The sequence below is a fragment of the Thamnophis elegans genome, chromosome Z, assembly GCF_009769535.1.
Source record: "Thamnophis elegans isolate rThaEle1 chromosome Z, rThaEle1.pri, whole genome shotgun sequence".
NCBI classification, from domain to species: domain Eukaryota; kingdom Metazoa; phylum Chordata; class Lepidosauria; order Squamata; family Colubridae; genus Thamnophis; species Thamnophis elegans.
In genome coordinates this window covers 83,210,479-83,235,044 of record NC_045558.1, presented here as the reverse complement: position 1 = coordinate 83,235,044, position 24,566 = coordinate 83,210,479, and the positions used below count along the sequence as shown (strand labels likewise).

General features: G+C 38.2%; 1 protein-coding gene across 2 annotated transcripts; it reads right to left on the bottom strand.

Annotated features, from left to right (window-relative positions):
• Positions 1-1,294: 1,294 nt before the first annotated feature.
• On the bottom strand, positions 1,295-21,215 carry CHMP5 (charged multivesicular body protein 5). Of its 2 annotated transcripts, none has more exons than XM_032236722.1 (8): positions 21,049-21,215; positions 19,268-19,372; positions 14,590-14,636; positions 7,096-7,189; positions 6,942-7,013; positions 5,993-6,101; positions 5,368-5,480; positions 1,295-3,242 (listed from the first exon to the last, which is right to left on the bottom strand). In XM_032236722.1, the coding sequence occupies exons 1-8, from the start codon at positions 21,115-21,117 to the stop codon at positions 3,192-3,194; spliced, it is 660 nt and encodes a 219-aa protein (XP_032092613.1). In that variant the 5' UTR covers positions 21,118-21,215; the 3' UTR covers positions 1,295-3,191. The 2 variants fall into 2 exon arrangements, with proteins under 2 accessions (XP_032092613.1, XP_032092614.1); XM_032236723.1 differs by having other exon boundaries at positions 19,268-19,400; positions 21,049-21,152.
• Between the last annotated feature and the right edge of the window lie 3,351 nt (positions 21,216-24,566).

Here is a 24,566-nt window from a genome sequence, read left to right as displayed (position 1 = left end):
CTTCCGCCCTCAGCAGCAGCAATGGCAGCCGAGCCGGGAAAGGGGCGCTTTGGCAGGGCTTCCGCCGCGCCCCCAAGGACCGCTGACCTCGCGCCGCCGCTTCTTCTTCTTCCCCAGCCTTCCCAGTTAGCTTGCTTGAAGCTCCGAGGAGGCGGGAGGAGGGTCGCAGGAGTGGAAGTGGGGGGAGGTCTCCCCGGCCGGGAAGAGCTGAGAGGCTGCCGGCTCCTTTCGCAGGAAAGTTAACTTTTCTTGGCGAAATCCTGCCCCCCCCCCCCGCATGGGTGAGTGGTCAGCTGTCCAGACGTCCCTAGCGAGGTCGCGGGCTGGCAGTAACCGTCGCGGCCTAGCTCCCCCCCCCGGTCAATGGTGTCCCTCTTTACCAATCTGAAAATCTGGTCACCTTACTTGTTTAGGTAATTCTGAGGTGGTTGATGGTTCTGTGAGTGCCTGTCCTTTATAATTTTCCACATTGCCTTGATGGTTTTTATTCCAGTGACTTTGTCTTTCCTGTTCTTAGGCTTAGGAAAAAAAAACTGGTTTCATTGGCAGTCTTTTTTTTGGGGGGGGGGTATTTTTTTGGTGTTTTCCTAGCACTGTCATAGTTTGTGGGTGTGGGTGGGTGTGTAATGTCCCACAGTTATCTATGCATTAATAATGATCTAGTAATATTAATAATATCTAGTAATAACATCATCTTGGCCACTCCCACCAGGTCACATGGGTGGCAGGCCACTCCCATCCGGTCACATGGGTGGCAAGCCACTCCCATCCGGTCACATGGGCAGCAAGCCACTCCCACAAAGGAGGCCACGCCCACGGGGTAGGTTCAAACAATTTTTGAAACCCACCCCTGGTGTGTGTGTGTGTGTGTAATCTCTCCATGTTGAGTGTATATGAAAGATGAGAGAAAGAGAGATAACCTTTATTGTCTTTTTTTATTGTGGGCACTGAAGTCAGGTCCATTTCCTTAAGGTAAGGGTGAACTTAATTCTGTCAGATTGATACCGGTCATTTTGTCATCAATGTTATGTACAAATCCAGTGTCATCTAACCCTAACCAAAACTAATTATAATCCCTCAGATCAATAACATCGTTTGCTTTCGGTTTATTTTTCCAAATTCAGATCTTCCACATTCAGCCCTTAAACGTAATAACCTGGAAATATCAAATCCCAAACTCCAAAAAAGAAGATTTACAACTGAATATCATCAGAATATTGTACAGTAATTTCAAAGCTGCAAATGATCTTTCCATTGATTTCACATTGATATTAAATAACATGGAAGGCAGGAAGAAATTAGAATCAGTATCTTTATTGTAGTCAATAACTAATCAAGCAAGTTGAAATATTACTAAATGCAGAATAATTTCCAAGAGGTCAAGCAGAAATTATTATTACATACTTGTAACAAAGAAAATGGATCAATCAGAATGCAAGTCCAACTCACCACCCCATGAGTGAATAGCACTGCCTTACGTGTCTCACAGTATAATATTTCTTTTAGTTCTTTTATCTATCTATCTATCTATCTATCTATCTGCCAAATTCTGTTCTAAATCTAGATAGAAAAGGCTGAAGACAAATGATGTTACAGTCACTCTAACTGCAGTCCCAGCTTGGTTAAATTTAGAACATTGGACTCTGGCTAATAGTTGATAGCATCATCTTCTTTAGGTCAGCAGAAGATTCTGTTTTGAAGAACCTGTAGGACAAAATACTTAGAGGCACTTACAAGGCAATCAAGATAAGGATCCAATATAAAAACAATGATGTTAATAAATCCAATAATCTTACCTATTACCATCAAGGAATTTGCAAAGAAAAAATTCAGAGACATATTATAAGACGCTGCAGTGGATAACTTTGGTATGGCATCACTCAAAGTAAGCAATAAGCCTAGTAAATTCTGGGTATAGTTTTGACTTTATTACTAAAAAATGCAGACAATATCCAGATATCACAAAGTTCCACTGATGGCAGGATCATCTATTTGACAGCTCCCTTTGATATTTTTTGTGGATGTAACTATTGCCTTTTTCCTCCCTGAATATTGTGTTCCAGATCTTAAGATGATAAATTTGACTCTAGTCCAGTACCATAGTTGCTTAATCCATTTGTGTTCACATTTCATCACTCAAATTCTCATAACTAATCCACATACAAATACAATGCTACAGGCTCGAGCATGAGAAGAGAACCCTAGAAGTACATTACTGATTGACTGGGAAATGGTTATTCTATGTTTCAACCAGGCCAGTGATAATAAAAATGTTGACCAGATTTGAGAAAACCACCTCCAGTGTGCTAAGACCATTAATCTTCAGATGGTGAATTGGCTTAAATTTGATCTCTGGTCACTGCTCTTGTGCAGAGAGGCATGCTGCAACAATCTGAACTTCACTAAGTAGAATTGCATCCATGGCAATTCTAGATCCTAGGTTTACATCAACCACTGTTTTTGGAAGTTTGGATGTTCAACTATGGCAATCTTAGGTAAAACTGTCTATTACAACCCAAAACATTTTGTTTCAAGTTTATACCACAGCATAAGCACAAAACTTGGTTAAAATCTAGAACTACTTACTGTCATCTCCTCTTTTTTCAAAGTGACTCTCCTATCAAATAAGCCATTAATCAGGGTTATGTTCTTCAATGCAAACCATATTTATAAATAATTTGTGTTGAAAAAAATATAGGCTTATTTTGATACATACCAGCTAGAAACACTTCTGATGAACTTTTTAACATGTTGGAATTTATAATAACTGAGTCAAACACCTTTTTAAAAAAATCACACAATTAAATCAAGTTGCTCTTTGTAATAATCAGCTTATGTCCAAATGGATTATACAGTGCAATCACCCTACAATTAAATGGGGTGGTAAATTCAAAAACAGAAGCACAATAATCTATAACAAATAAGCTATAAATATTTTTATGTACTACTTTTACACAAACAACAAAACCAAATTTTAGAACTCTGAATATATGATACAGAAAGAAAAGTAATGTTAATTTATTGGCATTAATAAAAAATCTATAGTGCTGTATTTTCTAGAAACATTATCGTTCATTCTTTATTTCATAACATAGTGTTATTTACTTGATACTGCAAAAGTATAGATTCAACCCCCACATTGTTTTTGCTCAGAAATGTAAATGAAAAAACATTCCTTTTGAACTTCATAATTATGTTGCAGGAATCTGTGGGAGTCCAAATTCATCCACAAGTACCCCATCCTGTGAGATTGAAAATACATTATTTATAATTAACTGTTGCTTTGTCCATAAACCATAAACATTCATTTTAAATAGAGATTAATATCATAATAATCTTATTTTAAATTCTGAATAATCTGCCCCAGCAAACAGGGAAATATTATGTCCACGTATGTTAAGTACTGATCTTATAAAACTTAAATATTTAACTGTGATATTGCTGTGTTGCTTACTCACTATTTTTATATATATATATATGTATGTATGTATGTATGTATGTATGTATGTATGTATGTATGTATGTTTGTTTTCTGAGGTTTTCGCGGGTGTTAGTATGTAGGTCTCTAGTTGTTCGGGTTTTCTCCCGCGTAGAATTGGAGATGTCTTGGCGACGTTTCGACGAAGTCTCATTCGTCATCTTCAGGCTGCTTCAGACTACTTCAGGTTTGGTGTTTCCAGGAGTAGTGTGAGATACTCCTTGATTTTCTAATTCAAATTTGTCTTTGGGGTTTCTTAGGATGGTGGATATTTTCCGGTCTGTGCAGAATGCTGTAAGAAAATGGAAAAGCCCTCCTCCCATACATAAAAGGCACCACAGACAGAATCAGCAAAATCCTCCGCAAACACAACATCAAGACAGCATTCTGCACAGACCGGAAAATATCCACCATCCTAAGAAACCCCAAAGACAAAATTGAATTAGAAAATCAAGGAGTATATGAAATCCCATGCACTACTTGCCCCACCACATACATCGGACAAACCAACAGAAGAATAAGTGCACGCATTGAAGAACACAAAAATGCAATCAAAAAAGAGGAACCAACCTCTTCCCTGGTCCAACACCTCAAAGCCACAGGACATAAAATTGATTTCAATAAGACAAGAACTATCGCCAAGGCCGAACACTTCAACAACCGTATAATCAGAGAAGCAATTGAAATAGAAAAACGCCCACACAGCATGAACAGGCGGGATGACACCTCCCGCCTGCCAGCCCTTTGGAAGCCTGCCCTTATTAACAAACGAATCCCAAACATGATGAATGAGACCAGGCCCACACCCACAATAGCCACACAGAATATCACCAAAAAACATCCACAAAGAAAACAGACAAAAACACAAACTGATGAGGAGGCACGACCCAGAACCAGAAGCCAGACTGCAAAAGCACAATCAGCCTCTTTAAAACCCCTCCTACCCTCATATGAAACACAACCCCCCAAACAATCAGAACAGAACACACCTCCACCAAATAAGGACACACCTCCACCTAATCAAGACACAGCCAAGCCCCACCCAATCAGTTTAATCCCCTACTGGCAGTTAAAATTTAATCCCCTACTGGCAGTTAAAATTTAATCCCCTACTGGCAGTTAAAAGGAACAAACAGCCGAGATCTCACACTACTCCTGGAAACACCAAACCTGAAGTAGTCTGAAGCAGCCTGAAGATGACGAATGAGACTTCGTCGAAACGTCGCCAAGACATCTCCAATTCTACGCGGGAGAAAACCCGAACAACTAGAGACCTACATACATATATATATATATATATATATATATATATATATATATATATATATATATATATATATATATATATATATATATATATATAGTGTACATATTAGGCTTTGTTTTGTTCTTTATTATTGTTCATTTTTTGCACAGTACATCACCCAGAATTGTTTATAAATCTATGTAATATGTAATATATTAGATATATGTAAATATGTAGTGTATTAGATATAATACCTTACACTATGCCATACATGAATTCATTTGTTATATTTAAAATCATGATTTATAGGTTAGAATTATGTGAACTTCATTCGTCACTTTGCCTTAGTCAACATACTATGGTTATACCAATTGTATTTAATATGAATTTAAGAAAGCAACTCTATTAAAGTGTTACTAACCCCTTAAACTACTATGCATAACTTCTCAAATTATCACAGCAATAAAAGATCAACTATAAAATGAAAATAAAAGCAAATACTTTCAATATGCCTATTGTTTGTTGCTTAAAAGATTGGCAATTTAAAAAAAAACCTAACTTTTGGTGAATATTATTCTCTAAATGTCTATTGATTTCTATGTGCTATGTGATACTGGGAGTGAGGGGATGAAGAGTGACTCACTTTGTTTTTCACTTCAGTTGGCATGCCCTCTGGAATTGATGGAACACTTGCAGCTTCATCAAGATAGGAACTGTCTTCATCAGCTAGAAGTTCATCACCCAGTGCTTCTAATTCTAAAATTATGATGAGAACAGAAAATGTCTAATCAAACGACTGAAATTTGAAGTGAAGTTGTTATATCTGTTATATCAATAGCACCGCAATTAAAAATCCTAAAATCTCTGGAAAAAATTAAAAGCCATTTATTTATGGCTTTTACAAAAGTACTTCCTTTTTGCAGACAAGCATTTTAATGAAACAATATACTATTCTGTAGCTTGATTACCTAGTTTCAAGATGCAGCAGAAGATCCACAAAGAATGCAATGTACAATAAAACTTTTTTGACCTTTTCTTCATTTATTTTTATTTGTTTGCTGGCAAAGGGCTATAATAAATTGAAACTGAAGAGAATATAGAAATTTTTACATTCGCTACATTATTGACTCCCACATAAAATATGTTTACACTTTCTGCTGTTTGCTTATAATCAAGACAATACAGTATAAATAGTAATTAAATTACCTATATACTGAACTCACCAAACCATGGCTATACAACTACACCAATATTTACTGGTAACTCACCTGCCTCCAAGTCATCTTCATCTATCTCTGGGGTTCCGTAACTACGACCCAATGCTTCTTGAATTTCACTAGCATCTTCCATCATATCTTCCAACTGGTCTTGCAGGTCCTGGATTTTAAAATATACATTCATCACAGTAGGAGGGACCTGTAGCTGCTCTGTCTTTCACAATGACAGAAAGAACTTATTTGTTTGAAATTAACAAAGCCTTCCTCTATTCTCTTTTGGTTCATGTAATTGGTGAATATTTCATATTTGTACTGGCATGAGAAACATTTCTGTTCAGGGGTGGGATCCTACCAGTTTAACAACTGGTTCGCTGAGTGCGCCCTTTGCCCGAACCGATCCAAATCGGTAAAATCCCAACCCTGCTTCTGTTGGATTTGTGCTAGACTCTACCATGACTTGTTTAACCATTGTTTACTGAATATGAGAACCAAGCTATAGATTAGACTTTTTGAAATAAGTGAAAGTAAACTACAATTTCTACTAATTTAATACTTGAAGTCTAGATTCAGCTGTTCTCATTCTTTTCATGTTTTAAAATATAGCACACTAGAAATGTTGTTTAACTGAAACTGGCAACTCATGAAAATTATTCACTCTCATCTCAACCTACTTGAGAGGGTTGTTGTGGAAAAACTGGGGGATGGAGTGCTATGCATATCACTTTGAAGTGCTAACAATAAGGTGGAATATAAATAGAATAAAGACAATTTAACATAATTGCCACATCCACTATCCAGATTTTTTTTATTTTTCTTGTTAAATATGGAGTGTTATGTGACAGCTGTTTGAATTCTAGAGTCCCAGAGCATTTTAGCTTCTTTATTTTCTATTGCTTTCTTTATTTTATGGACCTGCTTGTTTTTGCTTGCAGGCATTATTATTATTCCAGGCCAGAAAAGAGGACTATAGGGTTTTTTTTAAAGCAACATTAAAACTCACATCAATTTGATCAATTTTTACTTCCTTGTAAGCTTTTTTCATTTCCTTCACTCCTAGCTTCATAGCATCAACCTAGAAAAGTTATCAGATAAAATAATTAGACTCATTATTACATTGAACAAATAAATACAAATGTAACGAAAGGCAGTTTTACCGTTGTTTTTGTATCTTTTAGGGACTGGATTGTATAGTTGGCTTGTTCCATATTGAAGGATTGCTGGGCAAGATTATCCCGTTGGTTTTCGTACCTATTTTAATAATATATACGCTTAAAAGCATGGTACAATTGCCGTATTACTTGTCTTTCAAAAATACTACAAATCAAACAGTGCAAATTTAAGTCCCAGCCCCCAAATTTACAACTTGAAACAAAAATGAGGATGTCAGTTCCTATAATAAATCAAATCAAATCTTTATTATGGTCAAAGAGCAGCATAAGTTCTTGTAGTAATTGTAACTGCTGTATGATTCAAAAACAAAATCTCCTGATTACTACACGGTTTTCTTGTGAATAATATATTACTGTTTTGCCAGTGCTATCTTTTGGGAGTGCCCTTCTATTTTTGTACATAGAGTGTTCTTGCTGCTGTCAATATTTATCATATCAAAGTTCCATTTTTTAAAAGTTCTCTGTTCCTTAAGCTAAAAAAAAATCTGGTTTTATCTTTATATTCACTTTAAGAAACATCTGTATTAAGATTTAAATCTTGCTCCAATATTTCTTTCCTTTATCACTAGACTACTATAAATGGTAAAATGTTCCTTGTTTACATTTGCATTTTAACATGTTTGAAATACCTTTATACATTTTTGATAATTTCTTTGGTGTTCAATACCATGGGTTTCAAACTTCTTTGGCCATTGTATCATACAATGTTTCACATATTTATTATCCAAGTTCAATTTCAATAACAATTTATAAACCTTAGCAATATTTACCACCCAGAATTCCAATTTTTTTTCAAAGTTAAGTCCGTAAGATTTTTTTATCTAATTTAAATCCTTCTTTTAATTGTAAATATGTAAAAAAATAGTACCTACATCCTTCTAATTATAACTCCTCTTTAGATTTGAAGAAAGGGTAACCATAATTTTAAAATATTATTTGACCATAAGTCCATCAGTCTGGCCTTGCCACCATTTTCTTTTCTAAAAAATGTTTTCTGGGCTGACATCTAAAGAGGCATCTTTGTAGAGAACCTTACGTTATATTTATTCCAAAGTGGCAAGTCTAATAAAATAGTTGTTGAAAACAACATTTACTTAACCTTATCATACCATAAATATGTGTGCCATCCAAATCTTAATTCATGACCCTCCAGCTTGAGTAACCTCTTGTTTTGGAGAGTTACCTACTTTTTAAGCCAGACCAAACAACAGGCATCAAAGTTCAATTTCAAATCTAATAAACCCAAACCTCCTCTTTCCTTAGCATCCTGCAATAATTTATATCTTTATTTTCCCCCTTATCATATAAACTTGAGATTTCCATCTTCCATTGTTTAAATGGAATATCACTTATAAGTATTGGTGAAGCCTGAAACAGAAAAAGCATCTTTAGTAAAGCATTCATTTTAATTACAGAGATTCTATCCAATAATGATAGTAGCAATTTACCTACATTAATAGGATTCTTTTTGAAATCATTCCAAAGAGGCACTTCACAATTTATATTTGTCAATTTAACCCAGGTATTTCACCTTTTTCTCCACCAACTTTTTGTCAACTTCATAGACCTGGGAGATCATATTCTTAAAAAACATTGTTTTCTGTTTATTTATATTAAATCCTGATAAAGCACCAAACTCATTTAGTTCTATGACCATCAAATGTTCTATGATGGTTTTTGAGTTTTTTAAAAATATAGCTAAATAAGCAACAATGGGGTTGCTTAACCAATCAATGGGGATGTGGTGGCTCAGTGGCTAAGACTCTAAGCTTGCCGATCACAAAAGTTGGCAGTTCAGCAGTTCGAATTCCTGGATTCATGTAATGGAGTGAAATCCCATTACTTGTCCCAGTTTCTGCCAACCTAGCAGTTCAAAAGAATGTAAAAACATAAGCAGAAAAACAGGAACCACTTTTGGTGGGAAGGTAACAGCGTTCCGTGTGCCTTCGACATTTAGTCATGCCGGCCACATGACCATGGAGACGTTTTCGAACAGCTCTGGCTCTTCAGATTTGAAACGGAGATGAGCACCGCCCTCTAGAGTCGGGAACAACTAGAACACGTATGCAAGGGAAACCTTTACCTTTTTTAACCAGCAAATTCTCTAATATCCTTATTCAAAATTTCAGGACCAATATATACAACAGGAAATAAGAGGCATCCATATCTTGTATGCTTTTCGATTTTACATGATTTAGTTAAGTTTCCATTAATAATGGTCTTTGCTTGCTGTGGTATAAATCACATTGACACCTTGAATAAATTTCTCTCAAAGTTCCTATCTTCCAGAACTCATAACATGAAAACTAAAATTGTTGAAGGCCTTATTTTCACCCAAAAATATTAAAGCTACCTGTTTCTTACTATGATATTTGTAGGTATTCAGTAATATTCAAAACATTGTCTCTTAACTATCTTTTTGACAAAAAGCCAGATCTTTATGAATATATAACTGTAAAATCATCTTTCTACTAAAATTGCATCTCATTGTTGGCATCTTTTTTAATGACGAAAGGAGTTGGTCATAAAAAATGATAATATTGATTTGTGAGAACGTCTGGACCTTGAGCTTTACATGCTTTCATCTTTTAATAGTTTTTGATATTTCAAAGGTCGTTACTGGATTATTTCTGGGGTGCTCTGTGGACCTTACAAAGATGTTGCATCTTAGCCAGTGAAGTGAAAATCAACCTGGCTGAATTCCATGAGCAAACCACACACTGGCGAAATGAAGCATCCAAGAAGGGGAAAGGGAGGTACTTCCCCCAAGCCAGCCAAGCCCTGTTGGGGCTCCATTGTGTGCTTCTGCTGCAATAAACAGGGACACCAAGTGGTAGAGTGCTGCCCTGTGGCCATTGCAAACCGGTCCCGAGGCCTGCCGAAGAGAGACAAAAGGTCTGCCCAAGCTGAAGGAGATGAGCTAAAAAGGAATAGAGATTGAAGAGTTCAGGGGGAGTCAGTCAGTCAGGGGGAGTCATGGGGAGAGAACTCCAACCTGGAAGTCTTCAGCCATTTACAAGAGTGAGGGATAAGATGATCTGAAGGTAAGTGGCACCATTATTTCCATGACCACTTGAATAGAACTAATGGTGGCTTCCTCAGGATGCAAGAGACTCCTGACAGCCCTGCTAGGTCCTGGGTATATCAAATGCCTGATTAGCCCTGGTGTGGTGGGCATTTCATTCAGGGAACTGAAAAATCCAAAATGTTCTCCCACCTGAATGAAACAATGGCAGAGGGGGGAATCTTATCAGTGGTGGGATTCAGACACTTCGCACTGGTTCAACCAGTGTGAAGTTAACTTTTTTGTGCAGTTCAATAAACTGGCTAATCTCACGTGGCTGGCCCCACCCATCGGCTCCCAGTCACTCCTCTCCTGACCTGAGAAGGTAAGGGCGATAGCAGGAGGAGACTTACTCTAGGTGGGGCTGGAAATCTCCGCTGTACTGATGCAAGGAGTAGCACAGCCCTTGCCAGTCAGAGTGAGGTAATGGCATTGTTGTGGCAAGGTAAGGCAGCACAGACGGCCCGAGGCGGCAGTGGCAATGGCCGGAGCCTTAGTGCCCCAAACCTGCCTTCGTGCAGCAACAGCATTCCGCCTTCATTGCGCTCAAGGCTGCTTTTGCCTTTCACTGCTTCAGGCTTGGAGCTGTAAGCCACGTCTGGCAAGCACTGTGGCAGAGAAAAGCAGCCAGGTCTGATTCTCCAGCATCTCAGCTCTTGCTGGATCTCACTGCCTGACAGTCAAGTTTTAAAAAAGATTTTTGCAGCAGGAAACAGTGGGTGGCTACTTCCAGCCTTTGTTGGTGCAGATTGGCATGGCTTGGTTGCTTGAGGAGTCACGCAACCTGCTATCGGTCCCAAGACAATGGCCTGCCATGTTTGCTGCCATGGCTGCCTCATAGCCTGCCTGCTGACCTGACTGCCCCCGCTTCATAGCCTACCTGCTGACATCTTGAGACAATGGCCTGCTGTGTTTGCTGCCATGGCTGCCTCACAGCTGCCTGCTGACCTGACTACCCCACCTCATGGCCTGCCCACTGACCCAACCCACGCTACCATCGCTGTTGCCACCTAATGGCTGAAGTGGCCTACTCGCTGCACTCGTAGCGCCTTGCACAGCACAGTGAAATTTAGTGTGCTTCACAATGGGGGAGACCTCCTCCTGGTGTTCATTATGACGCAGAGCCACAATGCTTCACTCGCCCCTGACAACAGCAGTGGTGTCAGCCATGGCCGGGTCATTGGGCAGGCCATGAGGTGGTGGCGGCGAACGTGGCAGGCCAGTGTCTCAGGGTGGAGAGCAGGTCGCCTGTCTCCCCAAGTGACCAAGGCATGCCCAGCTGCACCAACAAAGGCCAGAAGTAACCACCCATCATTTCTTGCTGCAAAAATCTTTTTTAAAAACCTGACTGTCAGGCAGCAAGACCCAGCAAAAGATGAGGTACCAGAGAATCAGATCTGGCCACTGAGATGGTCAGCCAGTTCCAGGCCATGATGCAATCCCACTAGAAAAAGGCCCTCTGGCTCTTAGCCACCTGCAGCACTTCCCTCCAGCCTTCACCCAAAGCCCACACCACGGGGCTGAAGCAACCCTAAGTTAGAATTTCTCCCCCGCTCCAACCCACACAAAAAGACCCTGAAGGGGTAGACTCTCTGCAGCAACGCAAACATTCATTGCACTTATCTGAGTCAGGGGCTGTATGAGGACCCCTGATTTACTGCAATATAAAAAATGCAAAAAAAATTCTGGGGACCACCAAAATTTTCTCACAAACCACCAGTGGTCAATGGACCATCAGCTGTTGACCACTTGTTTAGAAGAGCCATAAAAACCTGTGCCTTCATCTAGGTCTTTGGTAGGAAGAATGGGAATTCTCATTTCATTATGCTTGCCATCCTTTTTTTCTTTACTTTTATCTTGACACATTATTCTGATATAGGGGAAAAACGAGACCAGTGGAAATTAATGTTTTTGAGACAGCAAAATCAGAAGAGTCATGCTTCCTATTGGGTCTCTCTGGCACTAAATCATCAATCAAGGATGACTTTGGCCTAAACCAGTCTTGAAGCAGACAAGTAAACAGACTTCTATAGAGTAAGAAAAAAAAGAGAGTAAAATTTAAATTTTTGCAAGATTGAAAAATGGATGAATTTGCACTTCCTAACCTTAAATTATGTTACTGTGCTACTGTCTTATCATGTACAATAGAATGGATAAAATCCCAAAATAGTAACATATTAGTCATGACTTCAAAGGTATTTACAATATTAAAAAAAGAAAACTGTATGACAAGCTGGATATAAAAACTTCAAATAATAAATAAATTAAATAATCATAATATATCAATAGGATGAGCTATGGAAAACATTAACACAATTTACTTCAAGTTACAATTTAAGAGAAAATTGGTATAAAATGTATTAAGTGATGATATATAACTCTGTCAATAAGTACCAAAAGAAACAAATCATATAATAATACATGCTGTAAATGTCAGGAACATGTTATCATATGTGTTGGTTATAAGGAAAAATCCCACAAAAGCATTGAAAAGAAATACATAAAAATATTCAAAACATAATGTTAAATTCCATAAAATAAATGAAAAATATCATAATTTCTTAAGAGACATTCTAACAGCTGTAAGGACAAATTTGGCATGAAAGTGGAAAAGAGGAACTTTGCCGAGAACATATTATACTATAGGGCATAGTTAGACATTTGGCTTTTAAGATGATAAAAATAGTTTTCATAAGAAAGAAATCATAAGACTCCTGTTTTCTAGGCCACCACCTTTACCAGTACACCAAATAGCTGCTAAATTTCACATGAATGCCTCCAGACAGATTATCAGACAAAATATTCATGCCTTGTTACTATTGTGAATTCTGCAAGGATGCATGTTTTATAACTCACAATTTGATGAAGTACCTAGACAATTCTGGCTTATTTTATGTATAGCTACCGTGTTTCCCCCAAAATACGACAGGGCCTTATTTTCTTTTTATTTACAAAATATGGTCTTGGGCTTATTATAGGGGAGGGCTTATTGTTTTGGGGTTGCTGGGCGGCTGCTCTCTTGCGAACTGACTCCCGAAGAGCCAGGCACAGCCTCAGAGGCAAAGCAGCTATGAGGTGACCAAGCTCACGAGCAACCGCCCGGCGAACCCCCTCTCCAGCCGAGCAGAGTGCCATTCACTGACCTAGGGGGTATCCCTAAGGCGCCAAACCACATGGTGCTCTGCCCGCTTCCCAGCTCCCACGGCTTGGCACATTAGGGATACCCCCTAGATCAGTGCATGGAGCTCTACCGGGCTGGAGAAGGGAGTTGCACAAGCGCCTGTTCCGCCCCGGGCAGGCATGCCTCCTAGACTCAACATGTCCAGGCCCAGCTCTCCCTGCAGAGCCACCACCACGCTCCGAGCATAACGTCTTCTCCAGTTCCAAACTCCCAAACTCGGCTGCCGAGTCTTCCAGCAGCGGTCGCTCTAGGAGTGCAGTCTATGGTTGTGGACTGGCTGCTGGAAGACTCTCTGTCCAGAAGACTCTTTTACAGAATCTTCCAGTAGCCAGCCCACAACCATAGAGCGCACTCCTAGAGCGGCCGCTGCTGGAAGACTCGGCAGCTGAGTTTGGAACTGGAGAGGACGTTATGCTCGGAGAGCGGCAGCGGCTGCTGCAGGGAGAGCTGGGCAACTCCCTCCTCCGGCCAGGCAGAATGCCACTCCCCAACCTAGCGGTATCCTGAAGGCGGCAAGCAATGTGAGCCTTTATCCCCCCCGGCTCCTGCGGCTTGGCGCCTTCAGGATACCATATGTCGGTGAGCGGTGCACTGCTTGGCCGGAGGTTGGGGGGAGGTGTTCAGGGGGGTTATTTTGGGGGGTGGGCTTATATTTTTTCCCATGCAAAAAATGTGGCAAGGCTTTAGTTTCAAGACAGGTTGTATTTTTGGGGAAACACGGTAGTCCTATGAAACTAATACAATTCAGTTCCTTGAGCCTGTCTATAAAACTTGTCATGGTTTCAGTGATGTAGTTACAATTTTGTTTGTGTTTTATTTCATTTATTTACTCTGTTAAGCTGCAAAAAGAATTCTTTTCATTGAATGTAATAAAGACTCTGTTAGCACCTTTTCCTACAAACGATAAAAAGTGCTACAAGATTCTTGATTTTTTTTTTTTTGCTAAAATAGGCTCTTCCAATGTAATAAAGAACTATACTGTCCTATTCCTTCCAATTTATTCTAGAAAATAAGTTCCTTCTCTTTCCATCCTAAGTATTTTATCTGACATAAAACAATGAAATGGACTGCAATCGGGAAATTAGGTTAGAGGCACCTAAAATGCAATATTCAATGCAAAATGAACGACAAGACGCATTCTTATTCCCAAGTACAGTTCAAAAGAATGGCTCGATAGCAGCCTATTTAAAAATATAACTTTAGATTGATGATATTTAGAGAGTAAGGCACTTACATTCGCTTCTGTTTTAACACTCTCAGGGCTTTCTGCTTTACCATATTCTAAAATATATATAAAAAAGCAGATGTTAAATTCAATAAGGATTAATATCTGAAAAGAAAGTTAATGAAACATATAATTAATTGTACTTTAAAATTTATATACAAGTTTTTTGCTCTAATGCCTAGAATCAATAAATACCAGTAAGATATTCTTTGATAAGATTAGCAATAATCAACCAATTAAGCATATGTTTAGGAAATTCCAAAATTGCTTAATTAATTTTTCTTAAAAGAATTCAAATCACATCATTTTCTTTGCTGTTACCTTGATAACGACACTAGATGAAATTTATTTATTATTTCATATGGTGTAACAGAATACAGCATTAAGTACATAAAAATTAACAAAAATGGAATATAAATGTGAATCAAAATATAAAATACCAGTACAGTGAATTTTAAAAAAGCACAATACAAATGAAGAACAAAATTATGAATAAAATAAAATTATACATAATGGTTAAGCCTATAGCCGGATATATAAATCATACAGCCATTGGACAACAGTGCCCTGAAGATAATGTAGTTTTGCAGAAATACGGCAAACTTTCTGAGGGGTATTCTGTTGCATTATGATATAAAGTTTGCAGGATGTTCACATAGTCACAGTTAGTGTTATTAAACAGCCCCCATTTTATTTCCAAAGTTGGCATTTGCATTGTAGGTTCAGATCTGGTTGAGCATCATCCAGTTTTTCTTTCGAGGATCAAAGCTAGAGAGGCGTTGTACTGGATCAGACACTAAATTAAACAGATCTGGGTTAGTAGTTGTGCATTCCTGGCACTATGCTGTCTTAGTATCTAAGTCTTCTCTGATTAATTGCTGTCCAGATTTTCCACTGTTGGTTCTGAGTATTTGATCATGATAGACCTCATATATAGGTAATAATTGGTTTGCTTTGCACTTCTGCCACTTTATTTTTAAGGCTGACTGTCTTCTAAAATGTGGAGTTGATATATTAGATCAGTGGCCCCCAAGCTTTTGGCCACCAGGACGGGTTCCATGGAGAAAGGTTTTTCTGTGGACTGGAGGGGTGTGTGGTTTTGCATGTTGCCTGCATTCCGTAGATGGGCTTCCCTTGTTTGTGGTGACTGGTTGCACACTGTATCATAGGCTGATGCAACACAGCAACATTTTTTTTCTCCAATGAAATGCATTTTCTATATGGGATATAAATGATATCCAATACCTCTTTAGCTAAATCCAGCCTATCTATAGGTATATATGTTCCTTGGTGAGGGGTTTAATTCTGTTTAAGATAAATCTTTCCAGTAAATTATAAGAGGCTTAAGAGCACCATAGGTCTAAAATCTTCCACAATTTTCTCCTCTTTACCCATTTCAGGATGGCCACAATTTGGGTTCTTTTGAGTACTTTTGGAAGTCTCCCTGTTCGTTGGATATTGTTATAAAACTGTGTGAGTCAGTGATGGATTCAGAGACCAGTCATAACGGGGTTCATCCAAAATGTCTGTCTGCTTCACAGAGTTAATTCTTTTATACAGTTTTTACAAGCAAAGCAAAGAGCATATAGCAACAGCATAATACTTGGCGTATTCTCCTTGTCAATCTTTTAAGAACATCCCAGCCAAGGTAGAGCCTCACATATCTAGATGGTTCCCAGTACTGCCTGGTGCTGTTAATTAAGTGAGCTCATACACATCTGAGGTAAACAGCTACTAAGGTCATGGCAGTGTGCTGCGCATACCTCTACGTAACCTTTCCTATATCCCTACAAGTCGGAGTAGAATACACAGCCCACAATACTTCAGAAACTCAGGATATACTCCATCTAGCTCAGTCATTTTTCCTGATTTTATTGTTAGTGTTTTATTGTTAGTACTTTAGCAATTTCTAATGTAGAAAATTCTTCTGAAATGTTGCTTTCTGGTGTTAAATCATTGACTCTGGGCTTTTTTCTCCTTTTTGATTTCACTAGTTCTTTATTTATTCCTTATATTTTTCTTGTAAGGATCATTGTCAATATTTCAGATATCTTTCATGAAGCTATCTCCCAATTTTGTAAGCATGGACCAATTCTTTTTGCTGGCATGTTGAAAACTCATTTGTGCCATAAGAACGTACCACTTTTCTCTTCTGGCGGAGTCTAGATTCTCATCAGCAATTTTAGGTTCATGACTCCGCATTTTGTGTAACTTTGTGCATTCTTGGCACCAGGCTGGGATATATGTTTTTCTATAGCCCCTTGAGATATGCTTCTTAACTATGGAAAGTAGCAATCCCACAAATTGATTGTAATTTTCTACCTTAGGGGATCCATTGGATGTTTAATAAATTCAATCAAGGCTTAAGGTTCTATCCTACAAATGTTGAGAATCCAACATTTAATAGCACAGATCTGTGCTAACTTCCAAGGGGTATCTGGAGTACTCTTTTGTTACAATGTAATGGTCTATTGTGCATATACCTGGAGAAAAAATGTAAATCAGGGTTATAGTCCTTACTCTATCTGGCCAAGTGAAACATACCCTTATCCTTTGCATCAAGGACCCAGAAGGGTTTTTCACTACCCACCCACTACACTATCATTTTACCACCTTATTTAGTGTCTCTGTGTCCCCATAACATATTTCAGCTATTAAAATTCCCCATAATTGCTGTGGAGTACTGCATATTAGACAACATGCTATTATCCCATAGCTGTGTGAGTATTTTATACAAGTTGACAATTTCAATGTTGGAAATTTTTATTTGTGTGATAAATACATTCACCAGTATGATTTCTCATATCTTGTACTTGGTCTATGTTGTTTTTTACGTAGGTAGTTGCAGTCAGAGAATATTTTAGAAGATTGCATCTGTTTTTAAAATGGATTTCATTCGCACAATGAATTTCTTGTAGTAGGACAATATCCACTGAGTAATTAATCATAACCCTAAGTAAATATCAGCTTTAGCTCTGCTCATATCTCCCACCTTAAATTGTAAATTTTTTCAAAATAGCTCCTATATCTGTGATGGCAAACGTATGGCATGCGGAGCCATATCTGCCTTCACAGCAGCCCTCGGCAGCCCTCACCTCCGGCTGATTTTTGGCCTTCCGGAGGGCTGGGGGAGGCCATTCCCCCCCCCCCAGGCTTCCGAAAAGCCACCAGAGCCTGGGGAGAGCGAAAAAAGGCCCAACGGGCAACTGGAAGTTTGTTTTCAAACTTCTGATTGGGCTGTTGGGCTGTTTTTCACAGGCTTCAGGAAAGCCTCCAGAGCCTAGAGATGGTGAAAAACAGGTCCAACTGAAAGTTTGTTTCCTAACTTGCGGTTGGCCCATTGGACCTGTTTTTTGCCCTCCCCAGGTTCTGGAGGCTTTTCTGAAGCCTAGGGAGGGTGAAAATGGCCTCCTCTGCCCCTCCCCCCCGGAGGGCCCAGTGAGTCGTTTTTGTCCTCCCCAGGCTTCAGGAAAGTCTCCTGAGCCTGGGGAGGGTGAAAATCCCCTCCCACACAAGGGTCGCTCACGCATGTTCAGTGAGGGTCGCTCATGTATGTGAAAGTGGGCGGATTGCTTGCGCATGCACAGACACAGTTTTGGCACACCTTTAGAAAAAGTTTAGCTATCACTATCCTATAGTCTTTGTCACTTGGTTCTGAAAAGAGATGCTTTTATTTTCAATATTTATGCTACTGCTTTTTGATCCTTGTGAGATCGAGCAGCCAGAACATGTAGACTATTTAGCAATGACAAAATCACGTTGCCCAGGATATACAATAAGGCTAGTCTACATTGTACTTTATTGCTAGATGCAATAAAATGAACTATATACATTCAATACATAAAGCCAATATGCACTTTGATTATTGAAGTTTGTGACTTGAGGCTAGCCAACTTAATTTAGAAGCAAAGCTACGGAGTAAATGTTTATAATATAGTGAATATGGAGTCACACATATTAAGTCACAATATAGTGAAAATGGCTTTGGGCTATCTCATATTCTATGGACCCACCCATTGTCAGTTGGAAGGCTTTATTTATTTATTAGTCAAATTTATACAGCCACCCATCTTACAAAAAGAGATTCTGAATGGCTTACAATAAAAAACCCAACCTATTGCATGTGTAAATAATCATTATAAAAATGTAAAATCAATATTAATTTATTAATCAAAGTTAGATGGTTTACCTTGTTATGAAGTTCACCTTATGTATGAACAAGTCAATTGTGCCTTACGTTACATGCCTCTTGAACCAAAATTCACATACACTATGCCTCTGTGCACTAAGGCCTCATTAAGACTTCATTATGGCTTTATTATTACCTGAAAATACACAGTTCAAGTGCAAGATGGTACCCAACCTAGAGTCAAAAATCTTTAACACAATCACGATTTCTCTAGCTACATCAATATTGATAATAGATTTTGTTGGCAAAGTTAATATAGCAATAGTATATATTAAAAGATGTATAGCTGTTCTAAAAAGTTACAGATACCTGCCATTGCTCAGACACTTCTTCTGGACACTGATTTCAAGCCCAGCAGACCCTACTTCTACCATGATTACACTGTTATTCATTTGTTTTCTTCTGAACCTTGGTACATTAAAAATTATCCAAAAAACAGGATATACAAGTCATCATATGACCATGAATCACTTCACCATAAAACTATTTACATCTTACCTTTGCAGGCCCCTCTCTCATTTTCTTCATTTGATCTTTATATTTCGCCAGCTCTGCATCAAGTCTAGAAATTTTCTTATCAATCGATTCTGCTCTGCCATCCACCTTTAGTCGGGAATTATGAATAAAGGAGCTATTAAGTGGCAGCAAAGACATTAGTCAAAATAAAAAGTAAAAATATTCTACAGTATTTATTCAACTATTAAACATGCAATCTAGCAAATTGTTACATTTTATCAATAATAACTATTTACAAAAGAAATCATAAAGAAGAAATAAAAAAACATGGGGCTGCTTAAGAGATTTTTTAAAATTTGACAGAGCTCTATCAGCCTATATAAAGAGAACATACTAAAAATGACTATGTTAAAAGCATTTATTTGTAGACATTAAGGTTGTAGGGGATAAAGGGTTTTCTATTCTTGTCAAAAAAAGAATTGCTATATCACGGTATGCAAATGTGAATAAACCTTAGTTTGAAATGTGTTTGAATATTAGTAGCTCGGGTTGGTAGTTAGGCTGTTGTTTTGAGTTCTGGGCTTGGCAATTTGGCTGCAAATATTTTGTCACCATTTGAGGAGACATTGTCAGTGCATTTTGAATTGAACAATTGAAAAATTTAAAACGTTTCCTCAAATGGTGACAAAATGTTTACAACCAAATTGCCAAGCTCGGAGATCAAAACAATTACCAAACTTTAATTTATAACACAAATTCTAATTAAAACAATTAATCTCCACTTACACTGCTTAAAGAGCCTTAGGTACATATAAGAGAAAAGTAACAATTGGGTCTGACACTGAGATATTTTTATTGTTCCTCTTTGTGCCCCTATGATCACTTCTAAATACTAAAAATGTAGTTGTTGTCTTGAGATTTTCCACCAAAATATATATTCTAAGTTATGTTGGCTGGAATCCAAGAACTCATCAAAATATGTTCATGCACAGTATTATTTCTCTCCCTATTCCCCAATTTCCCTAGTTTTGAACTAGATTGCCAGGTAGAATGAAATTTATTTAAAAAGCACACAAACAGGCAGAACTAATCACATTATTCTTTGGAGGGATAAAGGAAAGGGATAAAAGTGATTAGGAGGCATAATATGGATTCCTTGGTTTTACATAAATCACAACCACATCAAGCAAAGCACGTTCTCAGAATCCAGCCAACAATTTATTCAACAAACTATGGTTAAGCAAATCATGGCTCAGCATAAGATATGAATCAAAGTACCGACTACATCAAAACAATTCAAGTCAGAGCCAAGGAGCCATGAGACTGTTTAAAATATCATGGAAATATGAGGACAACAGTGTAATTTTAAAGGTATGGACAAAAGGGACATATACATAATTCAGTGCTCAAACTACATTAAAAACACTTTATTTGATGTGTTAGCAACCAGTAGATATTGCTCCTGAGAAAGCATCTGCTGTTCTGCTACCGTAGCGACTAGGCCTTCCTAGACGTAGAGCAGTGTTTCTCAACCTTGGCTCCTTTTAGATATATAGACTTCAGCTCCCAGAATTCCTTAACCAGCAAGTCTGGCTGAGAAATTCTGGGTGTTGAAGTCTACCCATCTTAAAAGGCCCAAGATTGAGAAACATTGCCCTAGAATTATCAAAAACAACACAGCAAATCTGCCAATAGATATCTATACTAAAATGTTCTGAAAAATGGGATTCAGCCTTCAGACCGGATGCGACGACGATTTTCTTCTCTAGAGAAGCCGGCAGTAACAGGGCTCAGCCAGCACCCTCGCTCTCTGTGGTACCCACCGTGCCAATACAGTCCGTCAAATTCGGAGGTGGCGCCTTGGGCTTCGATTTGCCGAACAAACGATTCATCTCAGCAACTAACCAGAGAAATACAGCCCAAATAGAAAACAAAGAGCGACTTCAAAAGTTTCTCAACCCCATCAGACCCGGAAACTATCCATTGCGCCTGCTCAGAGATTCCCCTTCTGACACAACGACCAATCAGCGGACGAGAAAAACTGCGAGAAACACTTGGCTTAAAGACCGGAAGATGTTGAGAAAAAATGATTATAGGAAAATTAAAGGCTTCCGGGTTCCTTTGGAAAACACCGTTGAGGAGTAGAGCTTGTTAGTAGCGCGAGGGCGTATTTGCTTCGAACAAGGAAAGGACGGAAATAAAATATGGAGTAATGGGAACAAAGTAAAGCATTATAGATATTTGTTATCTTTATTTTACTTTTGCAAAATAGTAGGCAAAATACTATGATAAATTGGACTAAAGGAAGGCTACAAGATCTGAACTCCAAACAACAACGGATAATGCGAAGAGATATCATTTTGGATATCATCCAGGGAGTCTTTTGGCTTACTTTATTTTTAACAAACAATATAAAGCCTTTTCTGTGAATGTGTTCAGACTCTATGTACATCTATTTCTTGCTTTCCATAGAATGCTGCAAAGACTAATGAAAATGTACTCCAGTACGTGTGAACAAAATCTATAAAGTGAATGGTTCTTTGTACCTCTGAAGCTTAGAAGATTAAATATTCCAAAATATTCAGATGTGGGTGCCTCATGCAAATACAGCCAATAGGAAGGGCTTTGATTAGATTCATATAATATATTATGAATTTATAAACCATGTTATAGACCATGTTCAAATATCTCACTGAATTATAATTTTGAATTACATGTGATCCTGGTCTGCTAAATAGTTAAGTACTAATAAAACTTTTGAAGTTGAATTTTATTTCATACACATAGGAATCAAAAATATAGGTCCAATACAAACACTTTAGATGGTCAAAATAGATCATAAAGAAGCCCATTTATTATGTTGAGCCAGCATGATTGGAGCTAATACTCCATTTTTCCCCCCACAATAATATACGAACTGTTTTCAGGGAAAGGTCAACTACAAATCTTGGACTGCAAGGGTGTATTTAATGCTATTTTTTCTCCACATAGACAATTATTTTATCAATGCTATTTTACTAGGTTAAAAGAATGAGATCTCAGAATCAGAGTTCAATATTGCACTGAATCATGTTTTACAGAATCAAGATTTTCTGAATAAACCATTGGCTGTGATGGGCTGGCTGCTAAAACAAGTTCATGGCACACATTTGAAAGTAAATCAGGAAAACTGTAATTGGGGTGTGTGGGTCTGTCTGTCTCACAAGAACAAAGAATGCTTATCAACAGGAAATATGCATGTGTAAAGCTTGTAGCAATTATGGGTAGTTAGAAAGTTGATAAAAGTAACAAGAATTAGACAACTTGCAGACCTCAGCTAAAAGTTAGGAATAGAGATGACCGGCAGCAAATGAAATGTCTGTTAGATAACTTCTGGGGCATTCATTAGCAAGGCTTAGGAATGCGACAGCTATATACCAATAGAACAAATTGTAGAATTATTGCTAAAATGTTTATTAAATGATATTTCTTATTATTTCACCTTGTCCCGCCTTCTCCTTTAGTGAAAATGTATAAAACTTTCTGAATCCTTTGTTCTTGATTCTTGGCCTTTTCTTTGGAGTACTCCAATAAAAAACAATCAGAAAACCTGCACCTCGTGTCTGGCGTCCATCATTGGCTTTGGCACCAAGCTCAAGCCCGAATTGGGGAAAACAATCGGGGTTCGTCCAGGATTCCACACCTGGATTCAATTGGAAGGCACCAAAGACTACCAGAGGAGGGCCCCTGGACGGGTAAGACTTAGTGGCTGAAAGGTGTGTGATTGCTCTGAAATAAAACTCTCAGTCGGTGACCAGGACTGTGTGTTTCTGCACTGCCAGCCGCCCTCAGAGCTCATGAGTCTTTTGACAGTGATTGAATACTCAGAAAAGCAAGGGGTAATGCAGAGATCCGCATGTCCCATGCAAAGACTGGGTTGACTGAATGCTATGAGTTACTGTCTAAATGAATGTCCAGCCTCGGTAAGATCCTTGGTGACTTCTTAATTGAACTCAAAGGCTGAAGTCCTGAAGAAAAGCGAGGAGCAGGAATAAAAAGATGGGCGGGGTTTGACGTCACAACAACACAACATGCAATCTTGGGGCTCTAGGATTGCTGTTGATATCTCTGTTCCTGGATGGTCCTTTTGGACCTAAACTGTTCTGAAGGAACAGTGATAGAGAAGAGCATTTCTTGCTGATCCCAGGGGCATCGCAAAGCCCCTGATTGATCCAGGAGAAAGCTCTTTTTGCCAGCTACAAGAGAAGCAGCCAAAATGGCTGCAGAAGGTTGGGACAAGCCTCTGAAACAGAAGCAGTACAGGAGAGACAGTGTGTGTCGAAATGGTGAGAAAAGTTGTTAGAGAAGGGAAAACCCAAAAGACTTGGAATTTAAAATAAAATTGAAGACAGAAGAAAATAAGTGGCGAATTAACCCTGGTTTAAGACTATTGTGTTATTTTTTCTACCTTAACTTTGTTTCTTATGGATGGACTTTTTACAAATGCCTCTTACTTTTAAACTGGACTGATCTCTTTTTTTCATTCTTCCTCTATACTTTTTCCATTTTTTGTATTCGTGGATTAAAAGCTTCTCTCGTAAGGCTTGGACAGAACGTAATTTTTAAACATTTTTTTTACCTCTCTCGGAACTTGGTGTTTACAGAGAGAGGCAAAAACAGATGAAAAAGAGGTAACACTGCCATCTAGTGGCTAGAGACTTGGCAATATCTGATAAAGCTATAAGCTTTGTTTACTGAAAGGGTCAGTGGAAAACATTTTGTTTATACAGATGTTGCTTTGAAGGAAAGAGAAAGCTTTGATTTGAAAAACTCCACTGAATTTGTTTGAAACCTAAAAAGTCTCGGATGTTTTGGCAATGTTTATAACCTGGAAAACAGCACAACGTGAAGAAGAAAAGGCACTAACTTTGCAAAGTATTTTCTTAGAAATTCAAAAAAATTGAATAATTACAGAGAGAATTGAAAAGAGACTTGAAATTATAGATCAAAATACAGAAAGTATGGGGATAGTGATGAAGTTTGAGGACAGAGCTGAAAAAATAACAGACATATGAAAGTGATAAGAAAATTGTTGACACTGACAGCAAACTTAGAGTGGAGGGAAATGACAAGTGTGAAATACGGAAAGGAGAAATCAATGAACTGGAACTTTATTTCAGGTGTCAAAAAATAGATGGAGAGAAAATTTGGCAGAAATAATGAGAGTAATCTCGGCAGAAGCACTAATGATAACAAAAGTTAAGCTAATAAAAAGAGCAGATAGAGGGTTTCAAATTCTTATAAGACATGCAATGAACAACAGGTTCTTAAGAGAAGTCCACATAAGACTTATCAAGAAAAC